Source organism: Aspergillus melleus, assembly GCF_016097325.1.
Source record: "Aspergillus melleus strain CBS 546.65 chromosome Unknown contig3, whole genome shotgun sequence".
Taxonomy (NCBI): Eukaryota; Fungi; Ascomycota; class Eurotiomycetes; order Eurotiales; family Aspergillaceae; genus Aspergillus; species Aspergillus melleus.
Window position 1 is genome coordinate 1,738,232 of NW_025763372.1, and position 21,052 is coordinate 1,759,283.

Below are 21,052 nucleotides of genomic sequence, written 5' to 3' on the forward strand. Positions count from 1 at the left end.
TGCCTTGTCGCCTTAGGCCACAACCCGGGGTCGGTGCCGGCAGCCAATCAGCGACTCGCCGTTTGTGATATGCCACGCCGCATGGACTTGCCTGATTGGTCTGGGGCACCTATCTGCACCTCCTTTAGCATCTACGGTGTAGGTGCACTGCTTTGCTACTCGGTCTGGAAAGGATTCAGATTGCGTCAAGGGTTACCAGAATGACTCACACTCAGGAAATAAAAGAACGTCCAAGTTCCAGAGCTGGGCATCCATCAACGCCCAACTACAGCATCGGCAACGTTTCCAGCATACATCATGGGACGCACATTGACTTACCCAAAGAGGTCCACAAACACCGTCAACCGCTATAAGCACAGAGGTGTGTCGAGGGTCAGCTGCTTGACAAAGAGAATAAAGACTAAAACTCTATGCAGCGACATATGACTTGGGGGCAATCCATTCCATCATCAACTCGACTCAGGTTCTCCATGTATCCTTCAACCCCGGTCCCGAGGACCCTTTCCCCGCCATAATACCTATGATCGGGCAAATGGGATCGTTCGACTATCCCTCTGCGGATATCAACGAGCCGCTGGATTGTTATTTACACGGCTATGTCAGCTCGCGGATCATGAACCTTGCCCGAGAATCTCAGGGACAAGGACTGCCAATCTGCGTGGCTGCTAGCAAGGTCGACGGATTGATTCTGTCCCTGACACCGAACTCTCACAGCTACAACTACCGCTCCGCCATTCTACATGGTTATGCGAATATCGTCACCGATGAGGCCGAGAAGCTTTGGGCAATGGAGCTGATCACCAACTCGGTGCTTCCAGACCGTTGGAATAATACCCGAGTGCCCCCGGACCGTGCCGAGATGTCTTCAACGGTCATTCTCAGGGTCCGAGTCGTTGATGGAAGCGGCAAGATTCGTGACGGAGGGGTTTCCGACGAGAAGAAGGACTATTCCAACGAAGAAGTGACCGACCGTGTGTGGACGGGAGTGGTACCGGTCTGGGAGACGTTCGGGGCACCCATTCCAAGTTCTGATAACAAGGTGGCCGAAGTACCTGACTACATCACTGGCTTCGTTGCCAGTAAGAACAACCAGAACCGTGGTTATGCCCAAGAAGCAGTCGGGGTCACTCTTCCCAAGGAAGAACAGCATTAGTTCAGTATCTATTTCACTATTTCCAATGGTCTGGTTACCAGTTTTGTCTCCACAAATATCGTACATTATCCACTTTGTTTTGTAATCTACATATTATTCAGTCGTCCACATAGATTAAAAGCGAGTTGTCGGTGCCGTAATTCCACCCTTGATTTAGTTCGCGTATTCAGTACTCCGTCCGCACTAACCAAACTATATATTGCAGGTATGTACCGTAGTGGTAGTATAAGGGCAAAGAAAATTAATTTCCTTGAACAACTCGCCAAACTAAACCGGTAAGGTTTCCATAATAAATCCCTTAGATCCAGTAGGTCTAATTTAACATTCGCATTTTGTAACTTAAAAAAGGGCCTGACAAACACATGGGGATGCAACCCCCACGTCATCGCCAGATTTTAGCGCGTTCCCGACTTGCTGCAACATCAACATCCGACAACGAACTCGCTTCTAGTAGCTCCGGAGGACATCCATTCGAGCAAAACTTACAAGTTCCGTACCTCATTTTATATTATATACCTGTCGCAAGATTTATAGTTCTGTCAACACGTTCGGTCACACGGTCTAGATCCCTACCTATAAGTAGCGACATCCTCAAACGTCCCCGCCATGGCGTCCGCCATCCCAGCAGCCGATCTCCGATCATTTTCAGAGTACCTGAAGGGACGCAGGCGTGTCCTTGCTCTTCTAGGCGCAGGACTCTCCGCGTCGTCAGGACTGCCTACTTTCCGGGGCGCCGGAGGGCTGTGGAGAACTCACGATGCAACGGATCTCGCCACGCCCGAAGCTTTTGAGGCCAACCCAGACCTGGTGTGGCAGTTCTACAGCTATCGCAGACATATGGCGCTGAAAGCGAAGCCGAATCCGGCTCACTACGCGCTCGCGAAACTCGCCAAGATGAATAAGGACTTCATCACGTTAAGTCAGAATGTTGATGGTAGGATACGTTTAGGTTCTGTCATCTTGTTGGTCTGAGATGCTAATATTGGAACGGTAGGTCTTTCGCAGCGAGCAGACCACCCGTCGCAACAGCTACATCTCCTTCACGGGTCTCTTTTCACGGTGAAATGCACCTCGTTCTACTGCAGCTATTCTCGTGAGAATGATTTCACGGACCCTATTGTCCCGGCCCTGAAAATCCCCAAGGGTACCCCGGACTTCACCCCTTCCACGGAGGACAAAACGGACGAATCCGCCTCAAAGGATTTGTCTGATTCTCCAGGGAACGAAGAAGCACCGGAAGTAGACATATCTGATGAACGGGTTCCGCTTCCTGCGCTAAGCTTGGATGTGCTTCCGCACTGTCCCGAGTGTAAAGATGGCATTCTTCGGCCTGGAGTTGTGTGGTTTGGCGAAAGCTTACCGTTGCATACGCTTGATAAGGTGGATAGTTGGATGCGCTCGGGACCTATTGACCTTATTCTGGTGGTCGGTACGAGCTCCCAGGTGTACCCTGCTGCGGGATATGTCGACAAGGCTCGCGATCGGGGCGCGAGAGTCGCGGTTGTCAACATGGATCCAAATGATGTCGGGGCTTCCAGGTTGAAGCCGGGCGATTGGTTCTTTCAGGGCGATGCAGGTACCATTGTCCCGGAAATACTGAAGGAAGTTATTGGAGAAATTTGAGGATTCAAGGATTGGCGGTGGGCTCTGATAACGAGGCCTATCAATGGTATAAGAGGAATTTGGCTACGAAGCTGGGTATTCCTAGGATATAATATTGAGGATAAGGGAGTATAACGTGAAAGGAGTTAGAACAGGTCAATCGTCCATTTTCTGAACAAAATCTTGTACTCATAAAGCTCTCTGTTTGAGTATGGTCCGAGTAAAAAGCAATAAAGAGCAATAAATTATAGAGAGATTCTTCTTGGAAGCTTGACAGTGTTGCTCTGGGATTCGGCGAATTTGATTGTCCTATTACTATAGCCGCAATGAGTCAATCGGCTTCATATTATAGTTCTAAGTCCCTCGAAGATCGACTAGCTATGATTTTCAATATAATGGCACTTTCACTTACCCAGATGTAGAAAAGGAAGTCAAGGGATCGCAGACAGATGCGGGGCGGCGTTGCTGGGGCAAACATCCCAAACAAACGAGAGATAGGCGCTATCGATAAAATGTGGGCACTCACAACCTTTGCATCACCACCATTTCTTCCCCTCCACGACTTTTTGGCCCCCCACTGCCCTTTGTGAGTGCAACAGTTGATCATCCTGAAATGGCATGACCAAGGTGAGTCGTATATTCTCTATTGAGTCCAGCAGAACTGGCGCTTCATGGTTCGATGAGAAACTAACCGAGTTGCCCCTCCACCAGAGAAACGCGAAACTTTTTCGACCACGTTACATGAACGACAATAGAGACTAAACATTTCCTAGACAGCTTCTTGCATAGTCTATGTGTCCTTCTTTTACGCAGAGCTATCGATAGCGGCAATACTCGACTTTTGACGCACATTCTTTCAAAACATACAAGACCCCTTCCCACTTAGACAGCAAACGCACCTCGATCAACCCACAACAGCTCCCCACCTACATTCAATATGGCCAAAGAAAGCGAAAACCCCCTCAATCCTATCACTCCCCGAAAGCCAAATGAAGATCCTCGTCGGCAGGTCTCTCATCACCCCGAATTTGGAAGACCTTCGCCGATAGGCCCAGCGCGCCCTCCGAACCAACGCTCGAACCACCCGTTCAATATACCCAAACCGAACAGGGGACGGCCCGAGCATCATCGTCCGCCGCCTCAGCCCCAACAACGGCCTCAATACCCCCACCAGAGTCATCGACCGATCGCTACCCCAGGGGCCGGGGTATCTACTCCGAGACGGGGCGAAGCGTTCGACCCTTTTAAGCCCGTCCGGCCTTCTGCTTACAATAACAATCGATTCTCTCGCCCTGTCAACAATGATGTCTTCCAGATCAAACGCCCCGAAAACGTCACATTCTCCACCCCTAAAGCCCCCAAGACGTTTTACGCCTCCTCGGCCAAACCTTCCGCAATGAAAATGAACCATGCCTCAAAGAACTTGCAGAACTTTGTGGATCTTACGGGCGAGGGAAGTTTTACGCCAAGCGCCCGACCACGCAATGTGGGATTTGGCTCGACGGACACGTTTGGTTATGTGGATACAGCCAAGGCCAACGAGAACATCAAGGCGTTGTTAGAAGGAGCTTTCGAGGAAGAAGACGAATCGAAAGCTTCGAAGTCAAAGGACAAGAAGAAGAACAAGAAGAAAAAGAAGGGCAAGAAAGAGAAGAAAGACAAGACCAAGGACGCCAAAGATCAAACTAAAGGCGAAAAGAAAGAGACTGCTGATATCGATGATTTGACTGCCCAATTGCAGGGGGTGACAGTCGCAGAACCTAAATCGACAAGCGATGATTCCAACAGCGATTCCGACGTTGAGGAGCCGGTCTCAAAGGCATCGACTGGGGAAACTGGTGACGACAAGAAAGCCGCAAAAGAAGACGAAGATGTCGCAAGTGACCAGGACGATGAGAACGATGACGAGGAAGAGGAAGAAGAAGATGAAGACGACGGTACTGTAGAGGGCCTGAAAGTTAAGCTCCTACCTCATCAGCGGGAAGGAGTAAACTGGATGAGGGACAAAGAAACCGGTCAGAGCAAAGCTAAGGGAGTTCTTCCGAAGGGTGGAATCCTCGCGGACGACATGGGTCTCGGAAAGACAGTCCAAGCTATTTCGCTTCTACTCACGAATAAAAAGCGTGCGGATGGGCGCAGACGACCCGTCGACCCGGATGATTCCGACGACAGCGACGATGAAGATGGCGAAAATAGTTCGAAACTGCCGCCGGGACTGAGTAAATCCACCCTGGTCGTTGCGCCTTTGGCTCTTATCAAGCAGTGGGAGGCAGAGATCAACGACAAGGTCGAAGCATCCCACCGACTTCGCGTGTGTGTCTATCACGGGAACACTAGAGCAAAGGCAACAGACAACCTCGAAGATTACGACGTCGTGATTACCACCTATGGCACGTTGACCTCAGAACATGGAGCTTCCGACAAGAGCAACAAGAGATCGGGTCTCTTCTCTGTTTTCTGGTACCGAATCATACTGGATGAAGCCCACACCATCAAGAATCGAAATGCAAAGGCCACGCAATCTGCCTATGCCTTGGATGCGGAATACCGGTGGTGCCTATCGGGAACTCCTATGCAAAACAATCTCGACGAATTGCAGAGTCTGATCAAGTTTTTGCGTATCAAGCCCTACAACGACCTAGCGGCCTGGAAGGACCAAATTACGAAGCCTTTGGCCAATGGCCGGGGTGGTCTGGCGATCGAGCGCCTGCAAGTTTACCTCAAAGCATTTATGAAACGCCGAACCAAGGACGTTTTGAAACTCAACTCTAACCTCAAACCCAGCGAAGGTGGTGCCGAAGGCCAGGGAAAGAAATCCTCCGGGTTCCAAATCACTAAGCGAGAAGTCATCAAGGTTGCTGCCGAGTTTATGCCTGGTGAGATGAACTTCTACAAGCGCCTGGAACAGCGGACGGAAAACAGCCTTGAGAAGATGATGGGCGAGAAGATGGATTATGCTGGCGCCTTGGTCCTGCTGTTGCGTCTCCGGCAATCTTGCAACCATCCAGACTTAGTGAAGAGTGATCTTGCTAAGGACAAAGATGTTCTTTTGCAGAATGGCTCTTCCGGCAGTCAGCCTGCGCCAGGAAAGCAGGATGACCTCGATAGCATGGCCGATCTCTTCGGGGCTCTCAGTGTGATGTCGAAGAAATGCGATGTCTGCCAGACGGACTTGAGCAAGGATGACGCAGCAAGTGGTGCTAGTAGGTGTGGTGACTGTGAGGCGGATCTCAAGAACACCCTCGCAGGCAACCGCAGTGGCAAGAAAAAGAAGAGCTCCCGCAAGCAATCCATAGTGGACCTTACCGACTCACCATCGGCCAGTCGTTCAGAGGCCAAGATGGCTCGTGCTCAAAGAAACCGAAGAACCATCGTCGATAGTGACGATGAGGACGAGGATGACGGAGAGTGGATTGTACCCGAAGGGCAGCGGTCAACTCCCAACCTTGGAAAGGCCGGAGGTTCGGATGACGAAGATGCAGAAGGAGGCGGCGAGTGGCTTGTTTCAGAAGATTCGGATTCTGATGACGATGATGGACCTGAATCACCAACTGCCAACCGCATGAGCTCAAAGATTGAACCCCAAGAAAGCGACTCTGAAGACGACATTTATCTGAACCCGGGAGACGATGAAAACCAAGTTTTACCTTCGACAAAGATCAAGCATTTGATGAAGATCCTTAATCGAGAGTCGGCTGATCACAAGTTCATTGTCTTCTCCGTTTTCACTTCGATGCTCGACAAGATTGAACCCTTCCTCAAACGAGCGGGGATTGGATTCGCGCGGTATGACGGCGGCATGCGCAACGATCATCGAGAAGCTAGTCTCAACAAGCTCCGAAACAATAGCGGAACCCGAGTACTACTTTGCAGTTTGCGAGCCGGCGCATTGGGACTGAACCTGACTGCGGCGAGTCGTGTAGTTATTTTGGAACCGTTTTGGAATCCTGTAAGTGTCCAGTCTGTCACTGTTCGTTTGATACTTCAAAGCAGATGCTAATCTATCTACTTTCTAGTTCGTTGAAGAACAAGCCATTGACCGTGTCCACCGTCTCAACCAGACCGTGGATGTCAAGATCTACAAGATGATCATCAAGGATACGGTCGAAGAGCGTATCATTGATCTTCAGGATCGCAAGCGAGAGTTGGCCAACGTCACCATTGAAGGCAAGACTGCTGCCGCCAAGCTTACGATGAAGGATATGATGGCTCTCTTTGGTCGGGATGCAGAGGCACGATACAACGGCGACGGCAACGTTGATTTGGCACAGAAAACCAGACTGTTGACATCAACGAGCGAGAGCAGCCATTCCGGGTCTCAAAATGAGGACCGTGGCTCACAGGGTTCGTATTCCGATTCTCGCGACCGGCATCGACAATCCGAAAAGCGCGCTCCTAGATCAGAGGACTCGGTTTACGGACGGCGATGGTAGATAGCCGCGACGCTGATGATGCGATGTTGTTTGGGTGCTATTGGATAGGCGTATGAAGGTCTGGATGGGGTTTAATAGGGGTTTCGTGAGAATTGGCGTTTGAGGCCACTATCAGGCACGCTTTTTGGGTATGCATGGCAACTTGTTTACTTTCGGCTCATTTACTCGGTACAATGTTTACTTTCGGTTATCTCATTACATCGGCCTACACGCCATGTCTGCTCTACTCAATATACCTTGATCATGTAGAAGATATTAAGACCAAGACCAAGTCAAGGCTCGGTTAACTTTTCGGTAGATGTTGATATCCAACTATGAGATGCTTCAGATAAGCCTGATCATCAACTCAGGGTCCTCAACCTAGTCCACTTGCTATCTCCCCTCGCATATCTTCGCCTGACTGCATTGTAGAGCGCAGTTCCTGTCGACCTGCAGCTCTGTGTAGGCACAATTTGTCATTTCTCGACCGAATGATAACTAACCAGTTATAGCCAGCGCCTTCAGTAAGGAGGTCTGGAACCCTCGTTCCTCATGCCATCGTGGTTTTCTTCTAGTCCTTTTCGAAAACTCGATCCCGCTTGTAGCGCAGCATTTGCATAGATATGACCCGTACGCTGCAGCTTGAAGAACGGAATTAGGTATGTGGCGGCATTTGATATGCTTTGTTATGGTTTGCAGCGGGAGGCTTGCAATTTTTGCTCAGGGGAGAAAGAATAGGCCGGGTTGAGACACTGTAGCGATTTCATCAGTGTGAGGGAGCTGAACTGGGGATCTAATTGTTTGCCTTTTTTCGGTTGAATTGTCTGGTTTCTGTCAGTTGAATATTCCAAATCATCAAATAGAGTTAACCATTGATTTGAGTAACCAGATCTAATCCGATAGAATTCTCCCACCTAAGCTCGATATTTGCTGCTGGGACAATCATGGACGAATCCGCCAGAGTTCGATGTTAATTGCCACCATGTCAGATCACTTAACAATGTTTGTTACCTGTCACTTTTGGCGCTATTGCATCCACTAGCCAACTCTATTCACCTCCAGAATCCAATTTGTTTGCCCCAGCAGGGCCCCCCCCCGGTCCCTGACCTGTCCACTGACCCAGCGCCCATTTGCTGACCTGTCAACTCCTCACGACCTCGTGAGACACGTTTCGGACCAGTCAGAATTCGTGGCCGCGACCCTTGCGTCTTCTTTGTTTGCCCGGCGTGGCTGAATCTCGCGGCCGCCACGTTTTTGAGCGACCGTCTGTTTCCTCTCGGTGAGAAAGATCCATGGATCCGATTGATTGCCTGGTTCTCTTGAGTGGCTGGCCAATAGCCACCGTTTGCATCTCGGCCTTTTCGTGACAAAGAAAACAAGGTCCGTGTTCGCCGGTAGTACTTTTGGTTCGTGTCCGCCACGACTCATTGGAGATTCCTTCCTCGCTTCTTCGGAATGCCCTGGCAGGCAACGGAAGCAGAGGTTAGCGAGTAAACTAGTCGACCATCCCTGCTCCCCCCAACAGTCTGCAGATCATCCATGCTGGTTCTCGTTAGCTGCATATTGCAGGATCCCTGTTCGCTCTGTGTTTCATGTTTCAGCTTCGTGTTTTCGCTTCCATCTGGGGGTTGTCATCTGTTCTCCGGGCTCCACATGGAACTGTGTTTATCTAGCGTCTAGCAGTAGCATCACAGCATCAAAATATGGTTCATAGTGGTGACGGGGTGACAGAAAGATGGGGTTCTAAAGTTTTTTGCCCCTTTAACTGGGGGCCCCTGCTTGGAGACCCTTGCGTTGCAGGTTCTATCGCAGTAGTAAGTGGTGGTTCACGTTGCAGTGCGTATACAAGCCGCAGTAGCTACTGTACAGAGTAGGTAACGATCCGTACCCTGTAGGCAGATAGCATTAGCTGGAGAGCTATTGGCCCAGCGAATGGGTCGGGATGAACGGGTTTGCGATATAGTAGGGCGATAGACACGGATTCTACTGTAGAAACAATGGTACATCCAGGAAGTTAATCTCTCTGTTGGCCATGGTTCCAGTTTGCTTGAACAGCAAACCGGAGGCGTTCGTGTGGATTCGTAGCGAAGTATGTACTCCATACTCACGGAGTACGGAGTAGGGAGGCACTAGAGACAGTCACATGACAGACTCGTCTCTCACTTCTCTCTTGTTGAACGGCGATTCTTCAGCATCCAGCAAGTCCACCGATCAGATCCTTTCCATCCGATCCACTCCTACGTTCTCCTATCAGGAAACTTCATCCAGAGGGGTGGACTCCATTTTCATAATTATCACTATATTAACAATTAACATACTCTGATTATGGTTCACTCCATCCATCACTTACCCACATTTCTGCACCCTGACTAATGGCACGACCGTCGATGACCACATTGGCACATCCACCTTCCTAACACTGAAACAATCAGAAGTCAACAGTCAACAGTTCACCTACTCCCTACTCCGTACAACTCCTCCGTATCTGTTCCTGTCACCACGTCTGCCATCCCTAGCGTCCTGGTCTAGGATCGGCCGCATTAGGATTGGCGGGTCTCTCCACTTCCATCCATCGATGAGTGGATCCGTCTCCCATCGCATCCAATTTTTTTCGACGCCAACGGTGCTGATCCCATTTATCTATTTGAATCCCAGGTTAGAGCCCCCGACAAGCGGGCTCCCGTCCTACGCGCCAGCGCACCGCTGCGGACAAGTACAGGACGAACAAGGCTGCTCCTCCGACAGGATGCTTGGCAGGCGAGACACTCCCGAAAGTCCAGATGGTCTTAACAGCGATGATCCTATGGGCGTTTCCGCTTTGCGCCCACAGACCAACTCACTAATTGCCTGCTTCGTGTTGCCCTTTGATTTCTCGGAACGATGCAGGCGAAGGGTCTCCTGAATTCGCTTCCATTTTCGGCAGGATGAAGATATCCCAGGCAGCATCAATTCCCATCGATGTCCATCCGAACAATAATAATTAGCCACGGCCAGACGCAGCATCCCGGTCACCGCTATTTTCTTTGCTTCTTCCCCCCTTTGTTTCACTTTTCGCCTGGATTGTCCTTTTTGCTTTTTGGATTTTTACCTTTCGGGCGGTCTTCTGGATCTTCTAGAATCCCGGTTCGATGCATCTTCCAGACGGGGGCCGCCCGCCGTCTGACTGGGCGTGATGTAAGATGCAGGATTCTCGGGCCCCTTACTACGCCCAATCTTGCTGCATGGCGCCATCTGGACACACATTCGATGCAGTAGTGCACTTTCTGTATACTCTACCGACGACGAAAGTGGATGACATATTCTCCTGAATAAATTGGCCCCCCTCCGCCCGTACGGTGTACACCGGAGGGAACAAGGTGTATATGTACGGAGTATGAGATGCATGGCTCTCTAGTCTCTATAGATAGTCATACCGTCTCCCGGTTCTCCATCGCCCAGCCTAAAAGGTTAGTAGTTCGTCTGTTCCCCCCATCGGCCTCTCCACCGACTGTCCATCCCTCCTTGCGCTTTTCCCACCTCCTGCGCCGGCGTGTTTCCCTCGTGGGCCCAAGCGGCAATCCTGATTTCTCCTGGCCGACGGGCTGAATAACCCCCCGATTCGTGTTGTCTGCTTTTTTTTTTCTTTTCTTTTTTCTCTTAGCGTTCACACCCTGGTCCTTAATCACCGTCAATTATGGCGCCTTCTCTCTGCCGCGATCAGCGACCTGATCCGGATTGTAAACTCAGTGTCAGGTTAATCAATCATGTCTTTGGATCGTAGGATCGTAGGATGAGAGAGATCCGAATAGAACCCTTCCTCCACGTCCTGAAGGATTCTCGGTATCTGGCGATCGACTTGTGCTGTTACATGTACACTGTACGTAGTCGTTGTCCTTTTTTTTTCCCTCTTCAATTCTCACATACTATAGCCAGTACTCCGTAGTCCGTACTGAGATCCATTTCCTGTCACCTGGTTCACAAGTTCATTGATTCAGGCTCGTATTCCCGGTTGATTCGCGCGTGCTTCTCTCCTCAGTGTACTAGCTTGGCTTCTCCATTCTCTTACTCTGTCTTGCGCGTCGTCTTCGCTATTGAAATAGAAGGAATTGAAAAGGTTGTAAGGGACTAGACAAAGAACGAAGAGAAGAAGAGAGGATTAAGTCAACAATGTACTTCGTAGCGACGAACCGAACCCTGTTTAATCAGTCGGTCCAAAAAAAATAAAATAAAATAAAAATAAAGATAAATTCCCAAACGACATGGCAGTAAAAATAAAATCGATGAGCTTGAACTTGCTAGTCGCAAAGGGCCCGCCTTTTCTGACAGAAACCGACCAACTAAAGCCTCCGGTTTAGGGGTTCCTTTCCTTCCTTTCCTCTTTCCTCACCTCCTCGGAACCAACCCAAAACGCCTCTTCTTCGCTCTCTCTTCCTCTTTCCTCCCTTCCCGTTTACCTTTTCCCTTTCCCTCTGAATTGCCACCCTTTCGCTGTCTTGACGCCCAAAAAACCTTGTGCTTCAAGACAGACTCATTTGTCGCTTAAGCCATTGCATTGCATTGGGGTATGTTTTACCTGCGCCTTTCCATCTCCCCCTCCCCCTGGAGGGTCTCGGTCGTCCTGGCCATTCGGAAAAATGAACCCCTCCGCCCACGTTCCCGTCTTATCACCATTTGGCCGGCAGCCTCACACCGTTCCGATTCTTTGTTTGCAGGCTAACCCGTTTGTCTCTTCCTCTGATCAGGACTGGATGTGCCGGACTCTCCATTTCTCCTATAAACCCGCTCGATCTCGCCCCTGGTGATCCCACCTCGCTCTCGTCCCGTGGAATCGCTCGTTCTTCCTCTCTCTCTCTCTCTCTCTCTCTCTCTCTCTCTCTCTCTCTCTCTCTCTCTCTCTCTCTCTCTCTCTCTCTCTCTCTCTCTCTCCGTCTTCCCTCCTGCACGCTCTCATTCTCCGATTCGCGCAGATACCCGAATACGCCAGGCCTGGTCGCTTTTGTCTCGGGGGATTCTTGTGCTAGTTTCACTGGCATGTGGTCGGAAGTGACGTTTTGAAACGTGTTTCTAATTTCTTCGTTGTCGCACATCCTTCTCAATGGGGAATACGCAGGGGAAACCGGTGTGCTCCTCCGATGAGGGTACGTACTGCGATGATGGTTGGACTGCGACCGGGTGCCGGCAATGAAATCAAGAACCGTTGCCAGCTCGGTCGCCAAAATGGATTGCGCTGACAATTGGGTGTGTAGTGAACCTGAATCAGTTCCGATTGCTACGAGTAGTAGGAAAAGGAGCGTTTGGCAAAGTTCGCATCGTCGAGAAGAAGGATACCGGCTTAACATTTGCTCTCAAATATATCCGGAAAGAAGAAGGTTCGACTTTCCTCCCATAAGATTCTTCCGAGCGTGGTCCTGGCGGGTGAAACTAACGAATCGGTTTTTCCCTCTCTAGTGGTTCGATCGGAAAGCGTACGGAACATAATTCGTGAACGACGAATGCTCGAACACCTGAACCATGCCTTTCTTTGCAACTTAAGATACAGTTTCCAAGATATAGAGTATATGTGCGTTCTGCAGCAATTTTCCACATATATCCATCCTGCCCTCTCTCGCGCCCGATGCTGATCCTTTGAAAAGTTACATTGTGGTGGATTTAATGAACGGCGGTGATTTGCGGTTTCACATCTCTAGAAAATGCTTCACGGAGGAGGCCGTGCGATTCTGGGTGGCGGAGCTGGGTTGTGCTCTGCGATATATCCACTCCCAAGGTATCATACACCGGGACGTAAAGCCGGATAACGTCTTGCTGGATTCGGAGGGACACGTCCATTTGGCCGATTTTGTACGCCCTGACGCCTACCTTTCTTTTTCCGAGTCGACCGACAGACCGCTGATTGTTTCCAGAACGTTGCCTCGGACTTCCGACCCGGAAAGCCTCTCACGAGTAAATCGGGAACGTTGGCGTACCTCGCCCCCGAAGTCTACGAAGGAGGAGGATATTATTGCGAAGTCGATTGGTGGTCGCTCGGTGTTACTTTCTACGAGTGCATCTACAACAAGGTTTGTAAATGACAGCAGCATGGTTATCGATCGAACAGAAACTAACACATTGTGTAGCGGCCGTTTGAAGGCCGCAGCCAGGACACGCTGAGTGAAAATATCAAGAAAGCGTCACCGAAATACTACGTCACCAACCCTGCCGTCTCGGTTCCATGTCTACGCGCAATGGCTGCCTTTATGGAGAAGGACCGGAGCAAGCGTATCGGCGCAATCAGTTTCGAATCGTTCACCTCGCATCCTTTCTTTGCCGAGCTTGATTTTGTCGCTCTCGAGCGGAAAGAAATCCCGCCCGTATTCACACCCTCCAGCGACAAGACCAACTTCGACGCCACCTATGATCTGGAGGAGCTGCTCTTAGAAGAGGCGCCGCTCGAAGCTAGAGCTCGCCGACAGAAACCGAGAGCTGAGTTGCGAGAAGATGCGACGGCCAAGGAGATTCGGGAGGATGAACTTCACCGCCTCATCGAGACGATGTTTGAGCCGTTTGATTATACTATGGTGACTTTTCGAGGGTACGTTGGCCTTTTTTTTTTTTTTGCGTGGTCCATATCAGAGTTGAACTTACTGACCCGACCACAGAAACGCCGCCGATGCGATCGCAGCTACAACGTGAGAATATAGCCGTGACTTTAGCCCATCATATTTGCTGACGTCCGTTCCAGGAACCCGGAAGACGTTCTTCCTGCTGGCTCGACTCATTCACGACAGTATTCTCAGCATGATTCGAGGAACTCGCCTCCCCCTCAACGCAGTGAGGGCTCGGTAGGCCGCCTGACCCAGCCGGATACGCCCTCTCCCCTCGGAGGGACCCCAGAACCTCAAGACCCAGCGTCAGCGCCTAGCTCAGCGCCCAATAGCAAGATTCCTCTCTCGCTACAGGCAGCGCAAGCCCCGCCTCCACCACCGCCTGCTCCTTCTTTCCATCGGCCGCTACCGCAATCTAACCGCCCGCGTGGAGCAACGCGCAAGACAAGCAAAGGCGGAGGAGTGCAGATGGTTCTAGAGGAAGCCGGTAGCTGGAGCGAGCTAGCGGACCATAGTACCACGCTTCCGGCGGAAGGCTACGATACGAACAACCCGAAAGGAAAGTCCTCCAACAGTGGCATGCTTGCTTTCCTGAGCCGGAAAAAGGGTCGGGACAGGAGTCCCAAGCCACAAGAGCCAGGTGTTTTGGGCAAAGAAGGTGCCCGACAAATCATTGGCTCATAGTGATAGCGTGCAGCCGAGTCTGTCGGAGAGCAGCACTGTAGCGCCTTTCTCCGCTGCGGTCTATCTCAAGCGTACCCGAGCCGTTGCTGGCGCATCGAAAGTTTCTTGTTTGCTCGTTGAGAATTTATTGGTACCTATGTTGGGGCTTATCGGCTGGTCCGTTTTACATGGCCTTTACCACCTGAGAACGACCATCGCCGAGTGTCTCATGAAGGTCGCAGTTTCCGGTCAAGGCAACCGAACGTTTCATAGACGAAATCATGCTTTTTCCGTGGCATTGTTCAGGCGAAATTCAAGACGCACTCAAAAAGAAATAAACAGCAAGCCCTGGATTATCGTGGTTGCTTCGGCTTTGCTTACGGCTAATTTGGCCTTTTGCGAAACCACGGGGTTCTCTTCTTCGCCACAAGAACAACAATGCAGAGCCTTGACGCTTCTTGATGTGTCGTTCTCCGTTATCTTACCCAAGCAGTCACTGGCTGCGACAAAAGAAATATCTAATATCGACCGCCATTCATGGATTTCAGCGAAGAAAAGATTACTATTCCACCCACTTTTTCCTCCCCCTCCCCCGCCTTCTCTCCTTTACCTCTTTGTGATTCTGGGATAGGTTGATTGCGGAGTTGTACAGACGGCAGTGACATACATGACATGTTTTCATAATCATCATTTATTCATTCAGCAACCCCCCCTTCTACATGCATCTCATTTTTCATTATGGTTATGTATTTTACTTACTTCTTTTCCTTATCTCCTAGCTTTTATTCTGTCTGTTCTGTGGCGTTTACATACCCTCTTGATAGTCATTGCCTGGAAGTGGCTGATGCAAGACTTCATGGATGAAGATATACGTGAAGGGCTGGATAGACTTGTTTTCTTTTCTCATTATCATTTGTTGTTTTCCCTTCTTATTTACAGTTCATACTGTTCCATGTTGTTATCTGTATCTAACGAATATTCTGTCCATACTCATTCAGAGCATACATACCTAAGGTGAAATATATAGGCTGGATTATCCATGACACATGACTTGGTTGGGTGCGGGAAGTCACCGCTCATTCCTTAGGCAATTTCCCTGATAACCCATTCCAACTTCCTTCTCGCACAGACATGCAGGCAACTGAAGTACGGCATTGGCAGCTGAAAGGAGAGGAGAGGCCAAGATGTTGGCAGCGACCAGTCTGTCTTGTCTCAGACCTTCAGACATCCCCCATTCACCGCCTTTGTTGCGGCGCAACTTGTCCCCATCTTCCCTTCTGCTCCACCGACCGCCAGGGACTGGCTTGAGGATCGTCGGATCCAGAATCCCTCGCGACCAAAATAGAACCCAGCCAACTGCAATTAACAAAAAAAGGGATTAGCAGCCATTGTGCATGATTTGCAGAAGCTGTTTAATTTAACGGCCCATTCAAGAGCGACCGGTGCTGCGGAGTTGTGGTCCATCTGCAGCTGAGTTCTTAGCCTACCGACGCGAGTTCCTTGGAAGCTTGGATTAGTCTGGGATTGGTTTGTTTACTGTTTTGAGTATAACAGGCCGGACTGCTCCCTAGCGGGGGAGCACTTAAAGCTGGAGCCTGCAACATTTGCTTTTTGTCTCGCGCCATATGCCTTGTCAGCAATTCCATTCAATGTTCTTCTTCTGTGCGATTTTCTCGCCGTGAGCGCAATTGGTTCCTTTCGATTTACGGCATCTTAGAACGCGACCAATTCCCCGAAACTTGCTTCTAACCAAACAGGCGGGGTCAACATTCCACTCATCGCACCCCCGAAAAACACCATATCTTGACACATTCCGATCAAAATAAGAGTGTATGCCGAGTCACTCCCGCAGTCGAGACCGCATTCGCGGCCGCGAGCCGGGCTCCGACCACACGCGCCGTCGATACCGGGAAGACGATTATGACGACGACTTTGATTACGACCCTCGCGAGCGCCGGTACCGACGGCACGGATATCGCCATTCGCGAGGCGACTCACGAGATTACGAACCCCGCAGCTATTACGATCATGATGCCCACGACGCGAATGAATATGACATGGCCCCGGAGGATCCTGGAGTGCCTCTGAGACGATCGCGTGAAGAGAGCAGACGCAGAGAGAGGCCCCGAACGAACGCATCGCCACTTACGTCGCCGCGGAGGACTCGCGACCGAGACAGGCGCCGGGCCTACGACGAAAACAGGGATAGGGGACACCGGGATCGCGCTGGAGAGAGCGATGCCGAGCGGAGGCGTCGCAGGGAAAGGAGGCGTGCTGCGGCATCGAAGCATGAGAGTACTGAGTCGACTAGTAGTGCGTCTCATCTTCTGAGTGCTGATGCACTGGCCAAGCTAAGCTCACAGTACGATGAAGAAGACCGAGGTGAACGATCTCGCACGACGGGCGACTCTCGAGCGGAGAGGAAACGACCACGCAAGCGCCCCGTGATGGAAGGGGAATCCCAGATGCTGGAACCGTTCCCGGACGAGACGCCTAGAGGGCAGTCGAAAGGTCGAATCGTGTCCGGCGCATACTTGGAAGAGGGTCGAAATCCCGACATGAATGTTCGGCATCGTGGCGGCGGCGGCGGCCCGCCAACGGAAAGTACATGGCAGAAGGAGGGAGATTGGGGTGATACTGTGGATGGCTCCGGTGATGGCCAGACCTCGAAGAAACGGAAGAAATGGATTTGGATTGCCATTGCTCTGCTAATTATCATACTTGCGATTGTCATCCCCGTTGCGGTGGTAATGTCGAAAAAGAATAAAGATTCGTCCGACTCGGCCGATGGGGGAGACGATGATGACGATGGCGATGCGCCTGCGAATTCCGAACTGAATGGCAAGAGCCATGATAGTATTCCTGTACGTCTGACACCTTTCTATAATGGACCATCCTGCTAGAGCTGACCGTGCGACTTAGGAATATGCCCGAGATACAGTCCTTGATCCATGGACTTGGTATGACACGACCGATTTCAACGTGACGTTCACGAATGAAACCGTGGGTGGCCTTCCTATCATGGGATTAAACTCCACATGGGACGACTCCGCAAGGGCAAACGAGCACGTCCCTCCTTTGAATAAGCGGTTCCCTTATGGCTCGCAGCCGATCCGTGGCGTCAACGTCGGTGGCTGGCTGTCGATCGAGCCGTTTATCGTTCCGTCATTTTTCGACAAATATTCATCTGGAGACGGCATCATCGACGAATACACCCTCACCAAGAGACTTGGAGACTCGGCTCCCAAGAAGATCGAGCGACATTATGCCAAGTTCATCACGGAACAGGACTTTGCGGATATCAGAGATGCAGGACTCGACCATGTTCGAATTCAGTTCTCGTATTGGGCGGTGGAAACCTACGACGGCGACCCCTACGTGGCGAAAATTTCGTGGAGATATTTGCTGCGGGCTATCGAATACTGTCGAAAGTATGGATTGCGGGTTAATCTCGATCCACACGGGATTCCCGGGAGTCAGAACGGTTGGAATCATAGTGGCCGCGAGGGGACGATCAATTGGTTAAACGGAACAGACGGCGATGTCAATCGGAAACGATCTCTCGAGTTTCACGACAAGATCTCCAAGTTCTTTGCCCAGGACCGATATAGTAATATCGTCACCATCTATGGTCTGGTGAATGAGCCACTCATGCTCTCACTGCCGGTGGAGGACGTTCTTAACTGGACGACCGACGCCACCAAACTGGTGCAGGGCAATGGCATTGATGCATTTGTCGTGGTCCACGATGGCTTCCTGAATCTGAGCAAATGGAAGAAGATGCTGAAAACGCGCCCCGATAACATGTTCCTGGACACCCACCAATACACGATCTTCAACACCGGCCAGACCGTCTTGAAACATACAGACAGAATCAAACTCATTTGCAACGACTGGTACCACATGATCCAGGAAATCAACACCACAGACGCAGGGTAAGTTTCCGATCACCTCAAATGCACAAACGAACAGCAACTAACGTTCGAACAGCTGGGGACCAACCATCTGTGGTGAATGGTCTCAAGCCGACACCGACTGTACAAAGTATCTCAACAACGTCGGCCGTGGTACTCGCTGGGAAGGCACCTTCTCCACGACCGACTCGACCGCTTACTGTCCCACGGCCGACGACGGCCCTTCTTGCGACTGCACCAACGCCAACGCCGACATCGCCGACTATTCAGATGACTACAAGAAATGGCTGCAGACCTACGCCGAAGCCCAAATGTCCGCCTTTGGAACAGCGCAGGGCTGGTTTTACTGGACGTGGCATACCGAGTCGGCCGCGCAGTGGAGTTATAAGACCGCTTGGAAGAACGGGTTTATGCCAAAGAAGGCATACGCGCCTGATTTTAAGTGTGGGGATGATATTCCTAGCTTTGGTGATTTGCCAGAGAATTATTGATCCTCCTTGTGCATAGATAGCTAGCTGTGTGCATGGCGCTTCTCTGTATAGTTTTTGGTTATGTGTATATGTCTAGAATCGAATGACCCATCATGGCTTCATCGGCAACGTATTCAGGGAGCTGTACGTAGCATGCAATCCCATGACTTTAGAAGTCACCCCCTTGTGTATCTACTATTTAGTGTTCAAGTTGAGACAAATGCCCTAGTTGACGCCAAGACTAGGCTATGCTCTTTCTCCAGGGCCCAAGATCGTGAAGAAACGCAATCGACGAGAGGAACTGCACCCATGATTCGCCAGCACCCACGACTCAGCCCTGCAGCCAAGTTCTGCACCCGCCTGTCACTCAACCTGAAACACAGAAGAAACCCCGAGGGACTGAATGCCGTCGGCGGTCCATTGCCGACTCTCATTGGATGAGACCCCGTTTACCGTTCACCAGCCAAGGCGGGAATCACAGGCACCGGCGCCTACATCACACTGTCACCGTGATCTAGTAGGGATGATTCGCTGGTCTGCAGGCATCGTCGAATCCTGTCACCTTGTCCGCTGCGCCCAGTTCGTGATGCAGGATTGTAACGGACTGTGTGTTGGGAGGTGAGGATTGGTGTGCTTTGGCCCTGTTACGGGCGGTTGGCTTGCAGGAGGTTTCCTAATTGATGCCTTGTGTTTCTTGGTGGTGTGTTGGTGTGGGTGTTGACGAGGAGTTATATAGTGGTTGTGTGGTCTTGTCTGGGATGGATGAGGGGGTTAGAGCTTACCTATCGTCTGTGTTTTGTTTCTTTGGGTCTGTCTGATCTCGTTGACGTTTTCCACGCGGGTCAGGATATATCAGCTGCAAGGTCAAGAATCATTGATTGTCACACCTCAAACCGTTTTGAGCACTTATCGTTGCTCACGTTATCTCTGCTCAATATTGTCTATCACTTCCATTCTACTGTCCTAAAACGCCGACGAAAATGGCGTCACTAGCATCTACATTCTTCTATCACTGTCTCGCGATCAGTCTGCTCGTCGCATATTCCACGGCCTACGATATTGGCAATGATGTCGAGAGCCAAAACCGAGCCGGAGCAGAAGGGCCCTCTGACGATGGCGTGGGAGTGTCGTCGACAGGAATGATCGTCCTCTGCACAATAGTAGGCGTGGTTGTCGTTATTGGAGGTTTGTCACCCTTGACCCTTGTCTTTTCATCTTCACTAGTTACCCTGTCAAGAGCAAGGATGAACGACCACTAACCAATCCGCACAGTCTCCTCCGCAGCTCTCTTCTTCGTCGCTAAGCGCCGCCAATGGGCCATGCGAGAAACCCTGCGTCGATCTGCGCGACACGTCGTCGACGCCGTCAAGACGCCCCTGACGCCCAAGTTCTCGAGGTCGCAGCTCCGACAGCCGCCGTCGCAGTCAAGTCTGAATCCGATGGTGAAGAAGACAACCACGGATGAAAGAGTCAAGAATTGTGGCCGAGACGATGATTTGGAGAAGAATGCGGTGGTGACGGAGGTTGAGGCTTCCGCGGGCGCGAAGCCGAGGACTTGGGGATCTATGTTCGCTTTTGGTCGGAAGTGAGGATTCATTGATCTGTGTGTTTGGAATCGATGGTGTCTATGGAAGGTCAGGTGGGGCTGTAAGGCGTCCATGGTGATATGTAAGCCAAGTTGGAGGCGAGGGGATATAAAGGTGGACAAGACCGACGGGTGACGCTAGCCTTGCAGCTGCAGCTGCGTAGCTGCGTATCAAGATGAGGAAGGCTCTGGCCATCGTAGGGCGAATGTCGATGCTGCTGGCGGTATCCCGGACGATACTGCTAAGGGTATGGAGGCTTGAGAGTGACGGTTGGTTGGTGTGGAATACGATGATTGTCTGCTTTATGAGTTTATGGGAGCTTGGGAGTTTGGGAGTTTGGTTGAATTGTTTGGTACTTTATAATCGAATAGTCTTCTTGTGGTCAAATGTTGATGAACAGATTGACATCAGTGTAGGTTCCATGTTGTAATACTGATCTTCTCTCTCTGTTGTCCGAGTTGCGGCTGCCTTCGATCTCAGGCGTCAACGTGCTCCTTCCCTTTTGATAACTAGGATTATTATCACGGGACTTGTTTCCTCGCCTGCCTTCTTTGCTGCCTTACGTTATTCAATTGTAATTCACTCCTGTCATCAACCGATTCATCTCCGTCTACATCTATTCATCACTTTCTACCGTCAGACCTATCAACTCGAGCGGAAGGACAAGATCTCTGGTGACAAGATATCAATTG

At 50.8% G+C, this 21,052-nt stretch overlaps 6 protein-coding genes across 6 annotated transcripts; all 6 read left to right on the forward strand.

The window, feature by feature from the left end:
• The first annotated feature begins 22 nt into the window (after nt 1–22).
• On the forward strand, nt 23–1,324 carry LDX57_005630 (pyridoxamine 5'-phosphate oxidase family protein). Its single transcript, XM_046087318.1, has one exon. The coding sequence runs from the start codon at nt 521–523 to the stop codon at nt 1,151–1,153; it is 633 nt and encodes a 210-aa protein (XP_045943285.1). The 5' UTR covers nt 23–520; the 3' UTR covers nt 1,154–1,324.
• A 435-nt stretch (nt 1,325–1,759) lies between these two features.
• On the forward strand, nt 1,760–2,776 carry LDX57_005631 (SIR2 family NAD-dependent protein deacylase; the record flags this gene model as incomplete). The annotated part of the gene is made up of 2 exons (XM_046087319.1): nt 1,760–2,087; nt 2,148–2,776. The coding sequence occupies 2 exons, from the start codon at nt 1,760–1,762 to the stop codon at nt 2,774–2,776; spliced, it is 957 nt and encodes a 318-aa protein (XP_045943286.1).
• Nucleotides 2,777–3,692: 916 nt separating this feature from the next.
• On the forward strand, nt 3,693–7,188 carry LDX57_005632 (putative SNF2 family helicase/ATPase; the record flags this gene model as incomplete). Its single annotated transcript, XM_046087320.1, has 2 exons — nt 3,693–6,704; nt 6,772–7,188. 2 exons carry the CDS (start codon nt 3,693–3,695, stop codon nt 7,186–7,188), a joined length of 3,429 nt encoding a protein of 1,142 aa, XP_045943287.1.
• Nucleotides 7,189–12,241: 5,053 nt separating this feature from the next.
• Nucleotides 12,242–14,411, forward strand: PKC1_3 (serine/threonine-protein kinase; the record flags this gene model as incomplete). The annotated part of the gene is made up of 8 exons (XM_046087321.1): nt 12,242–12,284; nt 12,393–12,515; nt 12,595–12,706; nt 12,780–12,984; nt 13,047–13,202; nt 13,260–13,714; nt 13,782–13,811; nt 13,865–14,411. 8 exons carry the CDS (start codon nt 12,242–12,244, stop codon nt 14,409–14,411), a joined length of 1,671 nt encoding a protein of 556 aa, XP_045943288.1.
• A 1,811-nt stretch (nt 14,412–16,222) lies between these two features.
• exg2 (putative exo-beta-1,3-glucanase) lies at nt 16,223–18,795 on the forward strand (the record flags this gene model as incomplete). The annotated part of the gene is made up of 3 exons (XM_046087322.1): nt 16,223–17,254; nt 17,313–18,325; nt 18,381–18,795. The coding sequence occupies 3 exons, from the start codon at nt 16,223–16,225 to the stop codon at nt 18,793–18,795; spliced, it is 2,460 nt and encodes an 819-aa protein (XP_045943289.1).
• A 959-nt stretch (nt 18,796–19,754) lies between these two features.
• On the forward strand, nt 19,755–20,363 carry LDX57_005635 (uncharacterized protein; the record flags this gene model as incomplete). Its single annotated transcript, XM_046087323.1, has 2 exons — nt 19,755–19,959; nt 20,047–20,363. 2 exons carry the CDS (start codon nt 19,755–19,757, stop codon nt 20,361–20,363), a joined length of 522 nt encoding a protein of 173 aa, XP_045943290.1.
• Nucleotides 20,364–21,052: the final 689 nt, after the last annotated feature.

What these genes read in the sequence shown, in the direction of transcription:
- LDX57_005630 (XM_046087318.1), top strand. Translation starts at nt 521, where the DNA reads ATGATCGGGCAAATGGGATCGTTCGACTATCCCTCTGCGGATATCAAC.